Here is a 24,523-nt window from a genome sequence, read left to right as displayed (position 1 = left end):
ATTCAGTGAGTAGGGCCTCCCCAGTGGCGCAGTGGGTTGAGCGCAGTGCTATGAAGCTGTCTGCAGCCTCTGCAGCATGGGTTCAATTCTGGGCTGGCCAGGGAGCTACCCACATGGCACAGCAAACCTCTCCTGACACGCTCGCTGCTCCCCTCAACAGTGTATTTCAGTCAATCTGCCTGTTCTGTTCCCTACTCTGTCTCTGGTGAATCCTCTCACCCTTCCACCCCTCTGGCCTGTACCTTTTTATTTATTGTATAAATAAAAAATAATCTAAAAAAATTAATATTTTTTTAAAGATTCATTTATTTATGCATACAAGAGCTGGGTACAGGCCAGAGGTTTGCAGGGTAAGAGGATTCACCAGAGACAAAGTGGGGAGCAGAACAGGCAGACAGACTGAAATACACTGCTGAGGGGAGCAGCGGGAGAGACAGGAGAGGTCTGCCTCACCATGTGGGTTTCTCCCTGGCCGGCCGGGGATCGAACTCGTGCTTCAGAGGCTGCGGATTGCTTCATAGTGCGGTGCTTAACCCCTCGCACCACCAGGGAGGCCCTAAAAAAATTTCTTTTTAAAAAGAATTTTAAAAAATATTGGGGTGGGGGGAGAAGGGATTAGGGTCAAAATAAGGGGGGTGGGTATTGTATGGGGACTATAACCAAGATGAAAATGCATACATTGTGCAAAAATGAAAATGATGTAAAAGTATATAAAATTAAAAAAAAATTCAGGAAGTACCCAGATTATTCCTTGGTCAGAACTATCATGTAATCATTTTTATAAGGAGCTTATTGTGCTTCAAAGATAAAGTATCAAGTTAGCTTCTTAGAAGCTTGCACCTTATACAAAAATTAAACAACTTGGTAGGTATGGTTATTTATGCTAAATGAAGGCACAATATTGACCTTTATTTTACCACCTGTCTCCTCAGAAAATAGGTAGGTAGAATTTGTAGAAAAATACTAACTGTAATTATTGTGATTATTTCTCAATATGTAAAAAAGTTAAATAATCATTTTATACACTTGAAACTAATATGTTATATACCAATTATACCTCAATAGAAAAACATAATTAATATTTCAACTGTGTTTTAAAAGCTATTTAGGACAGGGCCTCCCTGGTGGCACAAGGGGTTAAGCACCGAACTATGAAGCAATCCACAGCCTCTGAAGCACGAGTTTGATCCCCAGCTGGCCAAGGAGCAACCCACATGGTGCAGCAGACCTCTCCTGACTTGCCTGCTGCTCCCTCAGCAGTATATTTCAGTCAGTTTGCCTGTTCTTTTCCCCACTCTGTCTCTGGTGAATCCTCTCACCCCCCCCCCACCGCACGTCTGGACTGTCCCCAAGCCATTGTATCCATAAATAAATCTTTTAAAAATATTTTAAAAAGGTAATTAGAACACTGCAAATCAAAACCTCAACTGTTCACTGCTAATTAATTTCTTTCTATTGTATTGTAACTGTATTTTATACACTATTGCTAGATACTGATGAGGTGGGAGAACAGTTTCTGTATTTGTCTTTTTATGCTAGCATATTAGCTTGAGTAGTCTAACAACTGCCACATTAATTCAGTCACTTGATCATTTTGAGCCTCTTTTCATTATCTATAAAATGGAGATAGTGATAGCCAACTTCCACTGTTGCCCTGGGAATTATATTCGCTGATAAATGCATGTGAAACTAAAATATGTTTAAGTGTTGAGTACTTTATGGTTATTGTCACTCAGTACATTCATATTTCTTAGTTGCCTGCCTTGATTTCCAGGCTATTTTTCTCTCAGAAATAGGAAATTTGAGGAGACTTTGATGAGGAGCCTAGTAATAAATGGTTTGAGATTGTGTTTCAGTAAAGTTACTGCTCCCAGCCACAGCTTTTTAAATTATGAGGGTAAAGAATAACCCCTGTGGATTAAGTTTCTTAATTGTCAACGGATTTTCCATGTTTTACAATTTTAAATTTCCATAAATCGTGAATTTATGCAATCATAAAATATTGGTACTGAATGGCACTTTCTGGACCTACTGCCCTATTCCAGTTCATTTCCCATTTTCAGGAAAAGGCACTGAAACCTTTTAGGGTTAAATATCTTTTCCAAAGTCAATCAGCAAATTAGTGACAGAGCTAGGACTGGGACATTTTTGTCTTTTCCTCAGTTCTTTTTCTGAATCATTGCCAGGTGCCACCCTGCTGTGTGACTGTCTAGAGTCTGACCTGGACCATTGAAGGAATGAGAGCATTCAATTCACTCTTGGCAAAACAGAAAGAAATCTATTTTTCTGTTATGCCTTCTAAATGGTCTGTGCACATCCCTATGGATTACAAACACATTCTGATTATTTGTATAAGACAACTACCTTTACCTCTTCCAGTATGAGAAGACATAGTCATTAATGTATACATAGCATTTCCTGTGTACCAGAAATATTCTAAGGATTTTCATAGACCAACTAATTTTGTCCCACAATACCATTATGAAGAGGTATATTCTTCCTATCTTTCACATAGGGAAATGAAATCACAGAGTAGTCAAGTAATGCCCAACATCACAAAACTAGTATAACCAGGGTTTAAAGACATTTGTTAGATTGAAATTGGAAGATGCTAGAGGGGCGATTCCACTATCAGAAGACTGGGTGGGATGAATACTCAGTCTATGAGCTATCTTTCACACAAGAAAAGTGACAAGATATTTTTAAACTACCTGGATACTATATATCTAGCTTTATTGAATCTTAATCAAACTAGATTATAAGGGTTTTTGATAGTATATAAATATGAACAAAAGCATTTATTTACTTATATTGATCATCACTGGAATAAATAGAAGAGTGAGCTATTATGTTTGGTCCAATGTAGATAATAAAATAGTATTTTATTTTATGACTGTATTTCCCTTAGCACATAGTAATAAAAATGTTTATAGGGATGTTATTTTACCAATCAAGAAAAATTAGTCAAATGAAGAGATAAGTTCTGTTGGACAGCATGTAATTTGTTCTTAAGAACACATACAGGGGCCTCCCAGGTGGCGCAGCGGTTGAGCGCTGGGTTGTGAAGCTGCCCGCAGCCTCTGCAGTGCCGGCTCGATCCCCGGCTGCTCCCCGGCCACTGGAGGAGGGTCCCACATGGCGAGCAGACCTCTCCTGCCGCCCGCTGCTCCCCTCAGCAGTGTACTTCGGTCCTTCTGCCTGCTCTGCTCCCCGCTCTGGCTCTGGTGAATTCTCTCACCCTCCCGCACTTCTGACTGTACCCAGTGCTTGTATAAATAAATAAATAAATAAATAAATCTTTAAAAAAAAAAAAAAAAAAAGAACACATACAGTTACATATGAATATTATCCATGTTTGTTCTTCTATTGGTATTTGAAGTTCAGTATAAAAATAATAATTTATGTATCAAATATTTTACGAGTATAAAATTAGCTCCATTTTAAGTCATTAGCAATAATAATGGAAGACAGTTATAATGTAACAAAAATTCATTAAGTGATACAAAGCACTTATTTAACACTGTACTATTTGAAAACCATATAACTAAAATACAATTTGAATAGATTACTCACAATCACTGGACTCTTTGTGCTAACAGAGTTAATAATGGGGGGGTGTATAATACCGAGGGAATGTTGAGAAAACTAGGTAAACAGATTAATTTGGCAAAGTCTAATTTTGAAAGTTCTGTTGATGTAGACATATCAAATTCTTTTATTGATGTGTGTTTTTGCTTTATAGAATAGATGTGCTCATTAAAGAAAACTGCCTGAAGGTCATGGTCTCTGTTCTAGTACTCTTATTAAGATGTATTCTTGAGCTAGAAGGGGGAACTATGACTCATCAATGCTTGAAAGTACTATAGCAATAACAACAATGTTAAGACATCACAGAATAGAAATATAAATAACCACACATTTTTAGAGCTGTAAATGTCTATGGTTACAGTGGTGTTTATCATATTCACTTAAAAGTTTAAGAGAAAGGGTAAATACTCAGATTTATGGTCAACTAATCTTTGACAAAGGAGCAAAGACTATGCATTGGAGCAAAGAAAGTTTGTTCAATAAATGGTGCTGGGAAAACTGGGTCGCTACATGCAAAAGAATGAAGCTTGACCACTACCTCACACCATACACAAAAATCAACTCAAAATGGATTAAAGAACTAGACATAAGACCTGAAACCATAAAATACATAGAAGGAAATATAGGCGAAACACTACGGGATTTGCACATCAAAGACATCTTTACAGACACATCACCCAAAGCAGTGATAGTGAAGACAAAGATAAACAGCTGGGACTACATCAAATTAAAGAGCTTCTGCACAGCAAAAGAGACAATAACAAAAACAAAGAGAAACCCCACCAACTGGGAGAACATTTTTGCACCCAACACTAATGATAAAGGACTGATCACAAAAATCTGCAAAGAGCTGATGAGACTCAGCAACAACAAAGAAAATAATCCAGTCAAAAAATGGGCAGAAGAGCTAAAAAGAAACTTCTCTGAAGAGGAAATGCAAATGGCCAACAGACATATGAAAAAATGTTCAACATCACTTGTAATCAGGGAAATGCAAATCAAAACTACCATGAGATACCATCTCACACCAGTGAGAATGGCACATATTAAAAAAACTAGCAACAACAAATGTTGGCGAGGGTGTGGAGAAAAAGGAACTCTCCTGCACTGTTGGTGGGAGTGCAAACTGGTCCAACCACTATGGAGAGCTGTGTGGAGATTTCTGGACCTACTAAACATAGAGCTTCCATATGATCCAGCAATTCCACTCCTAGGTATTTACCCAAAGGACACAGAAACATCAATTCCAAAGAGCACCTGCACCCCTATGTTTATAGCAGCACTGTTTACAATAGCTAAGCTTTGGAAACAGCCCAAATGCCCAAAAATAGATGACTGGATCAAGAAGATGTGACACATATACACCATGGAATATTATTCAGCATTCAAAAAAGATAAACACATGCAATTTGCAGCAACATGGATGGCGCTGGAAGGGATCATGCTCAGCGAAATAAGCCAAAAAGAAAAAGAAAAATACCGGATGGTCTCACTCATAGCAGGAATCTAGAAAACTTAAATAAGGGACCAGGAAAATGAATATAAGAAAGTGAAAATCAAAATCAACAAAAAACTATGAACCAGAGACACTTTTTGGGGGGTGGGGGGCGGGAGGGGAAGGATTGGGGTCAGAATGGGGCGTTTGCAATTGTATGGGGGAATATAAAAATAAAATTTAAGATTAAAAAAAAAAAAAAAAGAGAAAGGGTAAATAGGTGCCTCCCTTGTGGCTCAGGGGGTTAAGACACAACCTATGAAGCTATCCACAGCCACTGCAGCACAAGTTCGGTCCCTGGCCAGGGAGCAACCCACATGGCACAGCAGACCTCTCCTGGCTCGCCTGCTGCTCCCCTCAGCAGTGTTTTTAGTCAATCTGCCTGTTCTGTTCCCCACGCTGTCTCTGGTGAATCCTCTCACCCTCTACACCTCTGGCCTGTACCCCAGTTCTTGTATGCAGAAATAAATAAATCTTTAAAAAAAAAAAAGGGTAAACAAACAGAACACATTTGCTATAATCACATATTAAAGTCCTGCAAGTGATGCTGGACAGCGCACCTTGTTGCTGTGCATACATTATTTTATAGGAGCTATTGTTTTGGGAATAAACAGCTAGAGCTTAAAAAGGAGGAATATGACCATAGATGAGAAAGTTGTTTTAAAATATAGTAGTAACAGTAAATTCACAAAAATATAAGCAAAAATTTTAATAAAACACATGACTGTGAGGCAGTATCCACATTAGCATGTGCTTATCCAGTGCTGTTTATTTAAAAATTCCCTTGGTTTTCATTAGGATTGTATTTCTATACTTAAAAATTATGAAATAAATTTGCATGATTCGTTAATCTTAAAGCTTTTTGTCTTATACTTTCTAGGTCTGAAGTGTGTATGTCTTTTGTGTGACTCTTCAAACTTCACCTGCCAAACAGAAGGAGCATGTTGGGCTTCAGTTATGCTAACCAATGGAAAGGAACAGGTGATCAAGTCCTGTGTCTCACTCCCAGAGCTAAATGCTCAAGTCTTCTGTCATAGTTCCAACAATGTTACCAAAACTGAATGCTGCTTCACAGATTTTTGCAACAACATAACACTGCACCTTCCAACAGGTAAGAGGTTTATCTTTGTTGATTCCAGATTTAATTTTACTCTTGGGAAATTATAAGCATGATGCAAATCAAGCTTTTGTTTCTTTAAATAAGAAAATCTGTTTTACTTTTTTTTTTTTACTGGTAAAATGATCTAGCGTCTACCTGAAGTTAAGTATTTCTAATTGCACAGGGCTGTCAAGACATTGATGACAGCATAACATTTTTGAAGTAATTTGTCCACATGATTTGTATTTTTTGAAGTGATCAATGAGTCTAAAGTGAAATGTTATTTTTTATGAACTGTCTTTTTTTATAATGAATTGCCTTAAAGAAATTGAAATGTATGCCAGGAATAAAAAGAAAGAAAAGAGCAAAACTGAAAATAGTAGATTGTGAATGTTTACAGACACAGAACCTTTTTTACATGGATACCTTCTGCATATCTTCTCCATCTGCCCACACTCAAGTGCATTCAATGGCAAAAAGACAAAGGCAAACTGGAGTATGACCCTTCATTATTGTTCAGATATATCCCTGCCTTTTCCTCAACTTCATGGTATTTTATCCTAATTTACAAGATCCTGAAAAAAATCTTAATCTTGCCTTTCATCAGTAATTTGCAATCTAAAACTTTGGGGGATATTAAGGAGCAAATAATTCAAATTAAGAACCAATTTATCAAATGAAAATGTCAGTGAATTTTCTTCAACATTTATTCATATAGCAATAATTCAATGTTTGTAGATAATGTTAATGTCTGCATACAAATATATAATCTTCCTTACAAATTAACATTTTAAGTTATGGTTATCCAATTTTAGGTTTATATATATCACCATATCAATATTCCACTATAGTATATTGAATCTAATATTTAAAAAGATAAGTTTACTGTTCCTTTATCTCACTTTTTTTTTAACTGAAGAACATTTATTTAGAAACTTGACTTCACTATTACAAATGAAAAACCAGTCTGCTGTAAGTAAAAGAATATGTGGATAAACAAATATACCTGCATTCCAGTTCAGTATTTTGAATATTCCTTTTGTTTAAAGAGCAAAGAAAAAGGTATTAAAGACATACTAGTATAAAATAAGAGGCTTTTTGATATATAATCAGAAAAGGAATTTAGTACAGCTAGAATATAAGTTCTACCATAAGCTCTGCTTAAATTACTGAGAAGCCATTGTTTCACCCTCAAGTCCAGTTTGGAAGCAGTCGTTTTGTAAAAAATCAATTTTATTGAGGTATAATGTACATATAATGTAATGTACACATGTTATGGAAACAATGTGATGAATTTTTACATACACCAATGTAGCCACCATCTCATTTCTATTACCTCAAATGTTCTCAGTTAATACCCACTTTCACAAGGGCCTGTTTTCTATTATAGTAGATTAGATTTATTTTTTCTAGAGTTTCACATAAAAGGAATCTTATGGAAGATGTTATTTCACATTTGTCTTCTTTCACTCAATACATTTCTTAAGATTTATTCTTGTTGGGTATATTCATAGTTTGTTTCTTTTTTACTGCTGGGTAATTTCCTATTGTGTGGATGTACTATGATTTATTTTGTTTTTATTTTGGCTTTTTGTTTTTTACCCATTCACTTACTAAAGGGTATTCAGGATGTTTCAATTGGTTGGGGGGGGGCATTATTAACAAAGCTGCTATGAATATTTCTGCATAAGTCTTTGGATACATGTTTTATTTTCTATTAAGGAAATAAGAGTAGAATTTCAGGGTTATAAGTGTATATTTATCTTAAAAGTATAATCTCCCAAGTAGTTTTCAAATTGCTTGTATCATTTCACAACCTCAACAGAAATGTATGATAGTTCCAGTTGGCCCATATTTTTGTGAACACTTGGTATAATCACTCTATTTAACTTTAATCCATTCAAGTAATTATGTAGTGGCATTTCATTGTGGTTTTCATTTGCATTTTTCTGACAACTAATGATGTTCAATTATTTTTCATGTGCACATTGGACATTTGTGTATCTTCCTTTATAAAATGTCAAATCACTTGCATGTTAAAAAAAATTGGGTTATCTTTTTATAGTTGAATTTAAGAGTTCTTTATATATTCTGAATACAAGTCCTTTACCAGATATGTATATTATGACTATTTTCTCCCACTCTATAGGCAGTCATTTGTTTTCTTGAAGGTGTTCTTTGTAAAAGATTAAAGTTAGATGAAGTCTATTTAGTTTTTTAAAATATTATTATGTGTCATTTCATATCCTGACTGAGATGTCTTTCTCCAAAGGTCATAAATATTTTCTTTTACCTTATCTTTTAGAAAATTTAGCATTTCAGCCTTTATATTGAGATCTATAGTCAGATTCAACTTAATATTTGTTTTAATGGGACATTCAGATAGTTTCATTTTGTCCATATGGCTATGAAGTTGTTCTAACATCATCTGCTGGAAAATCTATCTTTTCCATTACTTTGAAACTTTTATTTTAAATAAAGTAACCATATATATATATGGGTGTATTTCTTGTCTCTTTTCAAGTGTTCTATGAATCCATACGTAGGACTCTCTTAAACTTTCTTCATTTTTGTAACTTTACAGTAAGTATTAAAATCAGGTTGTGTGATCTCCTCAACATTGTTCTTTTTCAAAATTAATCTGATTGTTCTGTCCTTTGCATATCTATTTAAATTTTAGAACTAGCTTGATAATTTTTACAAATAGGCAGATTTTTTATTAGATTGAGCTTATGAATATGCAGATTATTTAGCGAGAATACCTATATTAAATCTTTTGATCCATGAACATAGTATGTTTTTCCATTAATTTAGTTGTCCATAGTTACTCTTGGTGGTATTTTATAGTTATCAGAGAATAGATGTTATAAGTAATTCAAATGAATTTATCTCTCAGTATGTAATGTTTTGAATGCTATTGTGAATGGTATTTTTAATATCTCAATTTCTAAATGTTAACTGCTATGAAAATAAAATTAATTTTGTATATTGACATTACACACTACATGCTTGCCAAAATAGCTGATATTAGTTCTAGTGGCTTTTTAAAAGATTCTCTAACATTTCTTTATGCACAGACATTTTATCAGTGAGTATAGACAATTTTATGATTCATATTCTGATCTGTATATATTTTACTTCTTTTTCTTGCCTTTTTGTGTTGGCTAAGACTGCCAATATGCTGGTGATTGGGAGTGAAGATCCTTGGAGAAAAGCACTCACTTTTATCATTAAGATAACTGCAGGTTTTTTTAGATTCTTATTATCAGTTGAGAAAATTTTCTTAGTCCTAATTTGGGAGAAGTTATTTTTTATAAAAATGATAAAGGCATATTAAATTTCAAGTACTTCATGAATTTATAAAGATTATCATATAGTTTTTCTTCATCAGTCTATTAATGTCTACATTATGTCCACAATAATGTCAGGTGGTATTTAATTGAATTCAAATTTCTTTATCTAAACTAGGTTTTCTTTCTTTTCATGACATTGTATTATCAGACATTCCATTGAATAGGATTGTATTATTAGGCATTCCATTGAATAGGATTGGACTTGCAGTCATTTTGTGGCAGGTTGTTCTCTCTGTGAGATATCACTAAATGGTTATTAGCTGTATTGGGAACAGAAGCTGTTTGGAGAGGAGTTGGAAAAATTCAGGATGAGCAATAACACAGTCAGTGCCAAGAACTCTGCTGTTTCTGTGTCATCAGTGAGTGTGATTGATATCTCCTGCTTTCTCTAATAGAGATTTGTTAATTTCAAATGTGATCATATATATGTATATATTTATGAAACATACAAAAGCACTCTGAAAAGTAGACATGTGATATTTTCATAGCACTTATTACTCTGCATCCCACTCATCGGCGAAGCAGAAGAAAAGGTTGAGGCTGGGAGGTGACAAGAAAGTTTGGAGAAAATCTAGGACTTCCCTTTGTGGTTCAAGCTGAAAGCCAAGTGGATTCTTGCCTCTTTGGCTCTAATCACTCCTACTGTGGGGCCATTTCAGCTGACTCAATGTAGATGCAGTAACCCAGTTTTGTCATGTTTCAGCTGGTCCTCTTGTGTTGTTAGATCCTGTTTGTAAAGACGGGGCTCTTATTTTGTTCCTTTGCGATGAAATTCCTATTTCAAACAGAGTTTGTGACTTTTTTCTCAATGCTCCTCACCCTACTGGAGCCCTGGTAATTTAGTAATTAGAAAACCATAGGCATTCAATCTTATTCTCCTAAAAACCCTTTTAAGAGATGACTGTAATTCCTAAAGCCTTAAGCTAGTGGTTTTCCTACAGGTTTCCATTGTGACACACAGAAAGAAAGGAATTTAACATGAATTTCCCCAGCCCACATGCACACATAATAGTAACAAGTCTTTTGCAAAATAATCTTACCCATAAATGTGATGGGTACTCTTTGCTCTTTCATTAAGTGGAAATGCTGGTCAGATCCCACCAATAAGTTATGTTTACAATTTCAGAAACACCTCTTCAGTTGGTATTTAAATTGCGGCAATTTTAAATGGAACAAGGAGATTTATTATTTTAATTCACTAGTACAAAAATCTATTAAGACTCTAGTTACTATTTTAATTTCAAATATTTTCCTTTTATAGAAACCTTTTTACCTGTTCATTTTTAATACAAAATTGGATTAGATTTAAGTCCATTCAGATTACTATAAGCAATACTTGGTTTAAATTACACTAAATTCAATCACTTACCCTTAAAAAATAGTTTCTTCTCTGACATTACATGTGGGTTTAATTTATAGGAGTTAATTTTGGGGGACAGAAGTAATTTTATGCTTTAGTAGAAATATACATTAGGAAGCTTATTCCCTTCCCTTACTGAATGAAGTGTAGATAGCTTTGAGGACACTGGAGTGACCTTTCAGGTTTAACTGTTACCACAAATAAGTTTTCTATGCAAAACTTTAAAAGACAACAACCATTTCCAAAGTCATTTTTGACTAATAATTTGAGTTCATGTCTCTGCTAATGGCAAATATGTTATTTTCACAAAACAGTGTAGTAATGAATATTTAAAGATTATAGATGATAAAGAAGTTTAACAAGAGAAATATATTTGTATACTTTGTGCAGTACATCTTGTCTAATTTCTTTTCCCTTTTTTTTTTAAGACCACAGGAATAGCTATCTTTTTTTTTTAAAGATTTATTTATTGATTGATACAAGCACTGGGTACAGACAGAAGTGCGGGAGGGTGAGAGAATTCACCAGAGCCAAAGCAGGGAGCAGAGCAGGCAGAAGGACCGAAGTACACTGCTGAGGGGAGCAGCGGGTGCCAGGAGAGGTCTGCGCGCCATGTGGGACCCTCCTCTGGTGGCCGGGGAGCAGCTGGGGATCGAACCAGCACTGCAGAGGCTGTGGGCAGCCTCGCAACCCAGCGCTCAACCGCTGCACCACCGGGGAGGCCCAGGAATAGTTATCTTTAACTACAAAAAATATCTGCCTACTTTTCTGGATGCTCCTTTTGTTGCTCTGACAAGAGTGACTTTTGATCTGATACACTCAGGCTTCACTAAGTTTCCTGCATAGTATGTGATGCAGATTGTCCATACTCAGCTTTTTCTGAGATTAGGAGAGAAACTACTTGGTGGGAAAAAATCATATGGAAAATGAGAATTTAAAAATTATATATAGGCCCAGGTATTAGAAAGGAAAAAAAGTAATAATAAAAATAAGTAATAGGGCCTCCCCCGTGGCGCAGTGGTTGAGCGCTGGGTTGCGAAGCTGCCTGCGGCCTCTGCGGCGCTGGTTCGATCCCCGGCTGCTCCCCGGTCACCGGAGGAGGGTCCCACATGGTGCGCAGACCTCTCCTGGCACCCGCTGCTCCCCTCAGCAGTGTACTTCGGTCCTTCTGCCTGCTCTGCTCCCCGCTCTGGCTCTGGTGAATCCTCTCACCCTCCCGCGCTTCTGACTGTACCCAGTGCATGTATAAATGAAACAAACAAACAAATAAATAAATAAAAACATGCCTCTATAAAAAAAAAAAAGAAAAAGTAATAATAAGAAGGAAGAGGGAGGCAGACAAGCAGTCAAAAAAGAAGGTGTGAGGATGAACACAGGGTCAGAGAAGAGAAATGTGTTAAAGATTTGACCTGCCCTTTGCTTTCAAAACAGTGCAGAGGGCAGGCATGAGCCAAGGACCTCAGGTAGGCTGTACAGACTGGAAAAAATCAAGTAAGTGTATTTTCCCCTACATTCCAGAAAGGAATGTAGCTCTATAAACATCTTAATTTTAGTTCACTGGAACCTGTGTCAAACTTATAAATTCAAGATAATAAGTAATAAATCTGTGTTGTTTAAAGTAAAAAATGGTAAATAATATATTCTTAACTCTTCAATATTTCCCTTTGATAAATGAAAGACTGATACACAAAATTTAGTTATGTACTGCTGGGGGCTGGGGAGAAATTCAGGTAGGGTAAGCAAACAAATAAAAGATGAAAAAGCTCTCACACTGGAAGATGTTTTGAGTATGTATCCCCACAATGAATTCTGTCTGTGATCCCTCTAAATAAGTTATCCTAAATTTGCAGTTTCTTCATTTATTTGGTGTAAGTTGGGCCTTTTGTCTTTATTCTTCACTTCTTAAACTTGTCCCATACTTTAAAAATCTTTGATAATTTTAATATCTACTTGTTCTGTGAGCTTAAATATGCTATTCTGATTCTGCTGATTCATATTCATGGTGGCTACTTATTTTGTTTTGTGAGTTTTGATTGTTATCTAATGTTTTGGAACCATAGATGGAGAAAACTTTTGAAATCTGTAATTAAAATATATTCCTCCACAGATTTACTTCTGTCAGGTATCAGGGACTATCAACTGAAACTATTTTGGTGTTTTGCTGAGACTGATTTTGGCCAACACCTGCATGAACTCTGTCTCTAAGTTTGTAGATATGGATATACCTTTGTAGTGAGAAACTTAGGCAGAGAATATTTTTCTTTTTCTACTCTACCCAAAATCAAGATTGAGACAGACAAATAGACAAGTATACAACTTGTCTTCTCTCAGAACTCTTTTTATTTTATTTATTTCCAAGACAATGATAGTCTCCATCATCTGATTTACACAACATGGTTGCCTGATCTGACCTTTCACTATTTCAGGAACCATTTTTTATCCTATGACCTTGTGATAAAGTCTGTCAAACCAAGTCCTTAACAGCCAATAACCAGCAAATGCCTCCAGGATAAATGGCAGCCCCAGCACTCAAGAACCCTTTATAGATTTACATTTGATTTTTTGCTGCTGAGTAATTCATTTATCTTCCCACCAGCTTTATCATATAATAGAAAAATAAGTTTTTCATTTATATTTTATTCAGTTTTTTTGTGTGCACTATACCAAGAAGGGCTTCTGTGGACATCTACAGTATAACTTGGCAGAAATGGAAATTCCAGGATAGTTTATTTTTGAAATGATGCTGGCATAATTATCTATCCATCTGGAAGAAAACAGGGCTGTACCACAGTGTCATACCATATACAAAAATAAATTACAGCTTGATTAAATATCTAATTGTGAAATATAAAACAATTTAAATGTCAGGGGAAATTTTAGAAATAAAGATTTTTATGACTTTATAGTATGGAAGCTGTTCTTAAATAAGATAGGAATTCCAACTGTTATAGAAGGAAAAGACAGATATTGACTACATGCAAACTAAAATAAATATGAGTAACAAAAATAACGTAAAGAAGACCAAAAGATAAATTAAATATGGGTAGAAATATCTGTAACATATTTGGTTGGAAAAAGGCAGCTAAAAGATACAGAGTGTGAGAGAGTGTGTGTGTGTGTGGGGGGGAGGATGCATGGTTTGTGTGTATCACAGAAGGTAGAAAGAAAGAAAGGGTTGAGGACAAATGAAAAAATTGGGCAAAATATACAAACAGAACTTTTGAAGATGAGAATATTCAAAGTGGTCAATCACTGAAAAGATACTCAATATCATTAATAGTTGGGGAGAGTCAAATTAAAACAACATATACCACTTTTTCCACCAATTAGATTATTAGCAAAAGCTAAAAGAGTTAGGTATTAGTCAGGATGTTTTCAATTAAAAATATCAGAAAATGAGATAATACTATCTTAATAAGGAAGTTATCAACATGACAAGAAATCTAGAAGTAGGTTGGTTCTCTTTGTTAACAAAGAATGTAAATTCAACAATGTTATCAATCTATAATGTCATCAATCTACTCCAGATTTTTTATTATATGAATCCATGGGTACCTTTATTAAGATGTTTCTATCTAATTTCATGATAGTTTTATCTGATATCATTTCCCTCATGTGTGTCTCCTTTCTCTACTAAGGAGAATTTTTGCTTTTGTTATTAGGAATCTCAAGTTTTAAGGAACCCTCAAGAAAAAGTGGGTCATATAATAGAATCTCCATGTTCACCAGAGCTATCAAAAGTCTCTTTCCTTATTACTGTTTAAATTACATATAAGTCATCTTCTTCTAACCCCATGTAGGAGGCTGGCACTTACTGTTAAGCAGAGCAGAAAAAAAAAAAAATAAACAACCTGAGAACAAACAAAAAATCTTATTCCTGAGAGACTATGAACATAGCCTTTACATAAATTTTCAGTCTGATCTCCCTAAATTTTCCCTGATTTCTACCTCCTGAGTATTACAGCAACTCTCCAGAGGAAAAATTTTCTTTAAGATAGAACCAGACTATGAATGCCACCAGCTGCCTGCCAGAAGGTACAAATTCTCTAGAGGAAGGCACTTTAATGTGAGGCCTCAAAGAACATAACAAACACTTTCACAAGGACATGAACAGCACATAGTGAAGGATAAGTACCCAAACACACAGGGATTTGTGATAGCATGAACAAGCAGGAAAGAATACAGATCAGATACAAATCATAAAGATTTCATATATTAGAATTATCAGACATTATAGAAAAATATTCTTCTAAATTTAAGGAAACAAAACACAAACTTGAAAAATATTTGGTAATAAAATTGTTAAAAAAAATGACCTAGCAGATTTTCAACAATAAGAGAACTTTTAAAAATTAAAACTACAATAAAAAATTAAAAATAATGGAAAACAGTATGGAGCGTTCTCAACAATACACTAAAAAATTAAAAACATAACAACAATTATATATTACAACTGAAGGGACAATTAGGGATCCGAAATACACATCAGAAGAAATTAATTTGTATTCAATAATATATAGAACACAAAACAGGAAATATGCAAGGGATAATGACAAATAGAGAAAAACCTAAGAAAGTCTGCCATGTGCTTATACACAGTGGTCCATAAGGAGAAGACAGACAGAACTGGGCAAAAGTAGTACTTGCTGAGATAAGAGTTTAGAATTTCCCTTAATTGATGTACACCAATCTACAAAACCAAGATTTTCAATTAATATAAAAATAAAAATAATTGCAAATCTTGATACAGCATAATAATACTACAGAACACCAAAGACAAAGGGAAATCCTAAAGTTGACAAATAGAAAAGGTAAATTAAGCACAAAGTTACAGAAGAACTGACATTGTCTTTTTTATAGCAAAAAGTTAAAAGAGAGAAAGTGGAATTGTATCTTTAGTATTGTAATAGAAAAGAACTGGTAGCAGAATTCTATACATAGAAAAAATATATTTGAAGAATGAGGATAAGAAAAAGATTCTTTAAAACTAGAACAGACATTATTCAAAATTAGTATGGAATCACAAAAGACTGGACTAGCCAAAGCAATTCTGAGAAAATAGAAGAATAAAGGTGTTATGCTACCAGACTTCAAATTATACTATATAGCAATAATAATCAAAACAGTATGCTGTTGGACAAAAAACAGACACACAGATCAATTGAATAGAATTAAGAGTCCAGAAATAAACGCACACTTCCATGGACAGTTAAATTATGACAAAGGAGCCAAGAACATACAATGGAGAAAGGAAAGTCTCTTCAATGAATGGTGTTAGGAAAATTGGACAGCCACACGCAAAAGAATGAAACTAGACCGTTATTTTACACCACACATGAAAATTAACTCAAAATGAATCAAAGACTTGAATTTAAGACCTGAAACCATAAAAGTTATAGAAGGAAACAGAGGCAGAGTACTCAATGACATTGGCTTCGGGGATGTCTTTGGGAACGCAACAATGGCAAGGAAAACCAAAATCAAAATAAATAGTACTACATCAAACTAAAAAGCTTCTATACAGTAAAAGAAAAGATTGGTAAGACAAAAAGACACCCTATTGAATGGAAGAAAATATTTGTATATCCCACATGTCAAGGTGCTAATATCCAAATCTACAGAGATCACATACAACTCAACAAAAGAACAAATCAAAAAAGAGCTAAATAGACTTATTCTCCAAATAAGATATATAGATGGCAAAAAGGCACATGACAAAAATGCTCACCATCATTTATCCTCAGGGAAATGGAAGTCAAAAATCACAATGAGATACCACCTCACAGCTGGGAGATTGGCATGTGTCAGTAAGACAACAGTAAACTGTTGTCAGAAGCAACAGTTGTTGGCAAGGGTTTAGAGAAAAAGGAACCCCCATTCACTATTAGTGGTATTGCAGACTAGTCCAGCCTCTACAGAAAACAATATGGAGGGTTCTCAAACATTAAACGTAGACTACCCTATGCTCCAGCAACTCCTCTCTCCTAAGTATCTATCCTAATAGTACAAAACCACTATATGTATCCCCATGTTCACTGCAGCACTATTTGCAATAGCCAAGCTATAGACCAGTGTCCAACAACAGTTGAATGGATATAGAAGATACGCACAATTGAATACTTCTCAGCTATTTAAAAAAAAAAAAAGATGTGGGCCTCCCTGGTGGCACAAGGGGTTAAGCGCTGCACTATGAAGCATTCCACAGCCTCTGCAGCATGAATTCGATTGCTGGCCGGCCAGGGAGCAACCCATATGGTACAGCAGACCTCTCCTGTCTCACCTGCTGCTCCCCTCAGCAGTGTATTTCAATCACTCTACCTGTTCTGTTCCCCACTCTGTCTCTGGTGGATCCTCTCACCTCCCCCTGCATCTCTGGCCTGTATCCCAGTTCTTGTATGCATAAATAAATAAATAAATATTTTTTTAGATTTATCTAGCAGAGAACTTTAATTTTTTTATCTTTTTTATAACTCTTTTTTAAATTTTTTTATTTTTAAACAATATTTGCTTCCCCCCACCCCCTCAGATTGAGTCCCCATAGAATTTCCATCCCCAAGGCACCCATGCACCATCACCACAGTCCCCTGTGCTCCTCCCTCTCTCCCTTTGATCCCTCTCCCTCCTCCTCCCCTGTAGGATGTCTCTAATTTATAATTGTCTGTTTTTGCTTAATTGTGTTTTGTACTGTTATTATTTTTTTACACTGATGATAAATAATCTTTAAAAAATTTTTAAAAAAAGATGAAATCCTGCCATTTGCAACAACATGAATTTTGGCATTGGAAGGGATTATGTTAAGTGAAATGAGTTGGAAGGGGAAAGACAAAGACAGGATGATCTCAGTCATATTGGACTATGAAAAACAAAGCAAATGAGCAGACCTAAACAAACCAAAACAAACTCTAGAAATCTGATTGTAGAACTGAGACAACCAGAAAGGGAGGGTGAAGGGAGTGGCCTCAAAGGACTACGGGGGACTATTACTGATGTTTTGCTAGTAGATGTGGTGTAATTATTTATATTTGTAGAGATGAACCTATATCCATAAAACATATACTGTGTTTTAGTATGTACCTCAATAAAGGGGATTCTAAAGGATTTAATTCAGGCAGAAAGAAAGCAATCCTAAAGTGTTTATATGCAAGAGAGAAAGAAAAAAAAGGAAAGTGATAAATATTTGACCAATTCTAAAGAACATTAATTTATAATAAAGTCTTGCTGAATTTTAAAAAGAGATAAAATGATTATTTAATATAAAAATGCATTATATATGTCAGGAGAAGGGCTAATGGAGTTAAAATTTTCTAAGGAACTTGTTTCGTCTAGGAGGAGGGTAAAGATACTGTTATGCTTTATGCTTTGTAATATGCCTATTTGTCACTTCTAAGTTACTTCTGAAAGCTCCTTTTTATGCCATTGTAGAACTGAACCAGAAAGGAGGGTGAAGGGAGTGGCCTTCAAACCAGTTAGCATGAGAGATACTAACTGGTTCAGATGCACTGAACCATGAGGATGATGGTTGCATGACACACCACAGGAGGAGCAACAAGGGAACAGAAAGCAGCCTTACCAAAGACTTTATGGAGTCACCCTGCTAAGTTTGGGTACCCATCTTCAAATTTATTTTAAGTGAAAGAGAAAAGCAAACTTCTAGGTGACATTCTGTTAATTGTAGCTAACCCAATTCTAATTACTCTGACAGTACCAAAATGTCATCCAGGGCCTCCCTGGTGGTCAAGGGGTTAAGATGCAACTTCTGGGGCTGTCCACAGCCACTGCAGCATGAGTTTGATTGCCGGCCAGCCAGGGAGCAACCCACATGGCACAGTATACCTCTCTTGTCTCTCCCACTGCTCCCCTCAGCAGTGTACTTTGGCCAGTCCGCCTGTTCTGTTCCCCACTCTGTCTCTGGTGAACCCTCTCACCCCTCTGTCCTGTACCCCAGTTCTTGTATGCATAAGTAAATAAATCTTTAAAAAAAAACCAAGTCATCCAGACCTATACCTGACCCATAGACAAATATTATTTGATCTATACAATTTCTAGAAAAGAAAATAATTTCTTAATAATGTTAAAAATTAAGCAAACTGGGCCTCCCCAGTGGCGCAGCGGTTGAGCGCTGGGTTGCGAAGCTGCCCGCAGCCTCTAGCGCCGGTTCAATCCCCGGCTGCTCCCCGGCCACCAGAGGAGGGTCCCGCATGGCGCGCAGATCTCTCCTGCCGCCGGCTGCTCCCCTCAGCAGTGTACTTCGGTCCTTCTGCCTGCTCTGCTCCCCGCTCTGGCTCTGGTGAATTCTCTCACCCTCCCGCGCTTCTGACTGTACCCAGTGCTTGTATGTATAAACAAATAAACAAATAAATAAATAAATCTTTAAAAAAAAAAAATTAAGCAAACTGGTCCAAGCACTCTGGAAAGTTGTGTGGAGGCTCCTCAAATTTCTAAAAATGAAGCTACCAATTCCCCTCTTAGGAATCTACCCGAAGGACACAAGAACATTAATTCAATAGGAAATCTGCACTCCTATATTTACTGCAGCACTATTTACAGTAGCTAAGATATGGAAACAACCTAAATGTCCAAAACTAGATGACTGGATCAAGAAGATGTGGTACATATACACAATGCAATACTACACAGCAATCAAAAAAGATAAACTCATGCTATTCACAGCAACATGGATGGAGCTGGAAAGGATAATGCTCAGTGAAATAAGTCAGAAGGAAGAAGAAAAATATCATATGGTTTCACTTATAGGAGGAATATAGGGAAACCAAATAAGGGATCAGAAAAAAAAAGACAACTAGCTGGCAACTATAAATCAGAGACATTCTTCAGGAGATGGGGAGGAAGAGGGATTAAAACGGGTGGGAATAGCACAAAAGATTATGGTGATGGTTCACAGGTGATTTGGTGGTGGGAATTTTATGGCAACTACACTTGAGAGGAGAAAGCAAAATGTCCAAAAATGAACAATGATGTAAAATACATATATAGAAATAAATAGGAAAAAATGGTTCTTAATTTTAAAGACCCAAAATCTGGCTTATCTTGAAAAATAGGAAGATTTGGCAACCTTGAGGCCACCCTCTTGTCAGTTGACTGAAGATGAAATTTCTGACTCTTCCTTATTAGGAAGTGCTTTTCCTAGTCATTGACTCATTCACTCATTCGTTCATTCAATGTGTATTCACTCATTCACTCATTCATTCAATGTGTATTCAGGTTATATTCATTGGCCTAGAGTTCCCAGTAGCAATAGTTTATTATCTTCTTCTCTAGTACAGTTGGATTACCTGTTTAATATAATGTTATGTCTGATGTTTCTCCTTTACTGTTTTTTCAATTTTTATTTTATAATTTTTTAAAAGATTTATTTAGTTATGCATAAAAGAGCTGGAGTGTAGGTCAGAGGTGCAGGAAGTGAGAGGATTCACCAGAGACAGAGTAGGGAGCAGAACAGGCAGATTGACTGAAATACTCTGCTGAGGGGTGCAGAGGGTGAGGCAAGAGAGGTTTGCCATGTGGGTTAGTTCCCTGGCCAGGGATCGAACTCGAACTCGGTGCTGCAGTGGCTGCTGAGAGCTTCATAGTGCTGAGACTTAACCCATTGCACCACCAAGGAGGCCCAGTATTTTTTTTTAAAGTCTTCTACTTTGCAAAGGAATTAAACTTTGCTGTTTGATTCTTTCATGACTGGACCATATTTTGGGTTGTAACAGAAATGATGTCATCAATGATGACATCAGGGACACGCTCAGAGAAATAGTGTGTGATATCAAATATCATCTAAAGTTCCCCAAGTAAATCCATCCAGGGCAAGGTCAGGAAACCTGAGTAAGAGAAGCTAGATATTTCTAGGGCTAATTTTGATAGGAATTGTTTGGTTCATGCATGCACTAATTACCACCCTTCATATGGAAATAGACTATTCAGCAAAATCATTCAACTTCCAGGCATCTTTGTTCCCATTTTGCTACCAAAGCATACAGTGCTTTCCAGGGTAAGCATTGTAATAATTTCTGATCTTTCCTTTCATGTTTCAATACATGATTTTAATAATGCAATTTTTTATAATTCAAATAATTGGTTTCAATAAAGATGCACAACATTAAAATTTGGGTCCTTTATGAACCTCAGAACAATTTCCTCCCTAGTCTGTTCTCAATTGTATAAAGATAAAAAGGAAAATTGATTATTTATGTCAGTTAGGGTAAGTGAAGAATGCCTATTGATTAAGAACATGTCTAAATTAGACTTTAAATCAAACTGGAGGATTACATATGAAGGATGATAAACTGCCAAAACATTAGAATTCAATTTATCAAAAATAATAATCTTAAGCATGCTATAATTATAAAACTTACAGACTCAGATGGTAAGTATTCTTTAGGGGCTTAAAAGTTTTGTTATCTTCATTCCCTTAACAAAAACTATTGTTTCCTAACTTTCTTAAGGTTTTCCATTTTAAACATAAATTCATCACTCTAGTCGGTGTAAGGTGACGGAGACATGCCGAGAAATTATTTCTCATGGGACCCCTTGTGGAATTGTTCTGACATCACATGAACAAATCCATTTATACCTCATTCTCTGAGGATTCAGTGAACAGCTGACAGGTGTGCCAGACAGGGTTCCCCCCACCCATAAACAGAAAGATGCTATGATTTTTATATTTTGGAAAAGTGGTGTAAAAATATAAGCATAAAAAAGTCAAACCTGTACTCTGAAAGTTGAATATAGGAAGCACTTGTCTCAAGAAAAAAGTGCAATGATTTCAATTATGAAATATTACTCTGATAAATGTTATAGGAAATTGCAAACAAAATGTATAACCAATTCTAAATCACAAATTCTACGTTATATAAGCCATTACCTTCTCAGTCATGTAAATACCATTACCTGTTTAAATATTTTGGGTTATCCTTTTTTGGTGATTATTATTTATAGTACAGTGAATTGGGTCAAAATATGACTCTCTCACATTAAATTTGTCCAAGTGAACAAACCACTTTGTGTGACTGTATTAGCTGTGGGAGAATCTGCACTAGTATGAAATTTAGGACAGTATAGCATAACTTGTCCTTTGTCATCAATATTGTCATCTTCTCAGAACAAGATTCTACACTATGATTTGGGGAAAAAGATAGAACACATAGGCGCTACTTCTTGTGAACTTTTATTTTTCCCATATTTGGCTTCAGAAAAATCTAAAATATCCCTTAAGTCATTAGTAACTTCTTTTTAAGAAACTATAAGCTTTGCTGAATGCCTAAAAATTAAGAAAAACTGTGAAAATGATTCAAATCCCCCTTCTGATATTGTTATTAATCTCACCTTTGCTTGAGTCAAATAGGCCTTAGGCCAAAGATTATATTCTTCAATATAGGATTACTATTTTCCATAAACATAAAAATATTCTTACATTCAGATGCTAATAGACAAAAGAAGATCTGCAGTTTCTGCAAGTGTTCCTCATATACTTGCAGAAATTCAGCAGCACAGGGAGAACTGTACAGGAAATATTTTTATGTGTGATGCTCCTATCTGCTATACAGTCATGAAACCAGGCAAAATGAGACAATGCATGCAGTCAATGATAGATTGAGCTTAATGATAGATTGAGCACTTAACAATGGAATGGCCCATCAGCAGCTCATGATTTAATTAAAAAGCAGAAATAATTCTCACGTTAGTTTCTCTGTCAATATATTCAGTCCAATCTCTAGTTTAGAAAATATTTTACCCTTGGTGCAGTATCTGAAATTCATATTGATCAAAAGTGATTTCTTTGACATGATTATTCTTGCTCTGTGAAGAAGGGAAACCTATTTGCTGCTCTCTATAGGAGATGACATTGGAAAGATGTAACTGAATTAACTTCTAAATAAATTATTCCTGATGACATTTCTAGGGATCACTGCAAAGAAACAGTAGACTAGGACAAGCTCTGGAGGTGAGGTACAGGGAATATTTGCAATCATTGAGCCCAGAATTAACTGCATTAGATATGTAAAACCAGTTGTGTGACTTGGATTCTGAAACCTTTTCTACTTCACAAGTGTGTAACTTCACACATGTAAGTGCAATTACATATTCTTTTATATTAGACTGATTCATCATGAATGTATTCTTCATGATGATTTTTTTAATATATTAGGTTTTAAAGATTGATTGATTGATTGATTGATTATTTATTTATGCAAGCACTGGGTACAGTCAGAAGCGCGGGAGGGTGAGAGGATTCACCAGAGCCAGAGCGGGGAGCAGAGCAGGCAGAAGGACCGAAGTACACTGCTGAGGGGAGCAGCGGGCGGCAGGAGAGGTCTGCACGCCATGCGGGACCCTCCTCCGGTGGCCGGGGAGCAGCCGGGGATCGAACCGGCGCTGCAGAGGCTGCGGGCAGCTTCGCTACCCAGCGCTCAACCGCTGTGCCACCGGGGAGGCCCAGATGATGATCTTTTTTTAAACAACCAACACCAACTTCTCACATTTTGGGGAGGCTGGAAGTCTGAGGTCAGAATGCCAGTATGGTTGGATCCTGGAGAATGCATTCTTCCTGATTTGCTTGTGACCTTCTCTCTGTGTCCTCATCTGATTGTGTCTTCCATACAGTGATCAATTCACAACAATCTTGCTCTGATTGTTGTGCCATTCCATGGAAACTCTGCTCTCTGAGGTCACCAAAAACATCCTTGTTACAGATCCAGTGGACATGTCCCATATGGCTGCTGAACACTTATCTCCTTATCTGACTTCTGACTTCCAGAAATTCTCTCCTGGCTTCCATGACACCTCATCTTCTGGTTGTAGTGTGTGTGGGGGGGGAGTGGTGAGTGAATCCCTCTTACTGTTCAGGTTCTTCTAGGCTTTTGTATGCATGGGAAAAACCTAGTAAAAGTAATTAACTCCATGATGGTTTTTTTTCTTATTTTCCATCTCCCTTGCTCTTATGTAAAATGTTCTCTATATTTTTATTAGCAAAGTTGCTTGGAATTGTTTCCTAAATGGTAAAGTACCCCTGAGTAGATTTTAAATTCCACAAGGATGTGGACTGTACCCCACTTCTCTGGCATCCCTGCTTACAGAGTTGTTCTCAATGTAATGTTAAACAAACCAATCTATTTGGATCCAGTCTTTGAACCAATTCAGTAAAAAAACAAAATACCAATTAGAAGTGTTATTTTCACTACCATCAAGCAAGTGTTTGAAACTATGCTACCTACATTTAAGGATGCTATAAAATGGCAGGTTAAAGGAGGTTCAGCATGATTTGGGATATTTCTCTTTGCTTAGCCTGTTATTCTGTTTTTTAGAAAAGAAATTATTCCTATGGAGCTAATTAAAGAAATAGCTTTGAATATATTACAGGTAAATTATTCTCTCTTTTTTTTGAATGCACATATTATTTCAACATTTTCCCCCAGAAACCTATGAACTAAACAGCCACCTTTAGTTGTAGTCATAGGCCTGTGTAGGGTAGGTGGATGGACAGAACATCACTACGATCATTCAAGTAACCTTGTAGCATTTCTTCCACTTGCCAGCACAGAAACAGACCCATCAGAAAATATCTCAAACAACACTGTCTGTCTCGTTGGTTTATTACCTGAGAGCAATTCAAGACCACC

At 36.0% G+C, this 24,523-nt stretch overlaps 1 protein-coding gene and 1 long non-coding RNA gene across 2 annotated transcripts in view; one reads left to right on the top strand and one right to left on the bottom strand.

The window, feature by feature from the left end:
- Positions 1-24,523, bottom strand: part of LOC119255855 (uncharacterized) — a 196,694-nt gene that overhangs the window by 126,151 nt on the left and 46,020 nt on the right. The gene's annotated exons all lie outside the window — the stretch shown is intronic.
- The window catches only part of ACVR1C (activin A receptor type 1C), a 70,861-nt gene that overhangs the window by 22,888 nt on the left and 23,450 nt on the right, over positions 1-24,523 (top strand). Inside the window, exon 2 of the mRNA XM_037523364.2 lies at positions 5,964-6,194. Within this exon, the coding sequence (XP_037379261.2) occupies positions 5,964-6,194 (231 nt within the window). The remainder of the gene's footprint in view (positions 1-5,963; positions 6,195-24,523) is intronic.

Source organism: Talpa occidentalis, unplaced genomic scaffold, assembly GCF_014898055.3.
Source record: "Talpa occidentalis isolate TD23 unplaced genomic scaffold, MPIMG_talOcc4v2.1 talOcc4.3, whole genome shotgun sequence".
In the NCBI taxonomy this organism is placed as follows: domain Eukaryota; kingdom Metazoa; phylum Chordata; class Mammalia; order Eulipotyphla; family Talpidae; genus Talpa; species Talpa occidentalis.
The sequence above is the reverse complement of the archived record's forward strand: the minus strand, read 5'-3'. Positions and strand labels throughout refer to the sequence as shown.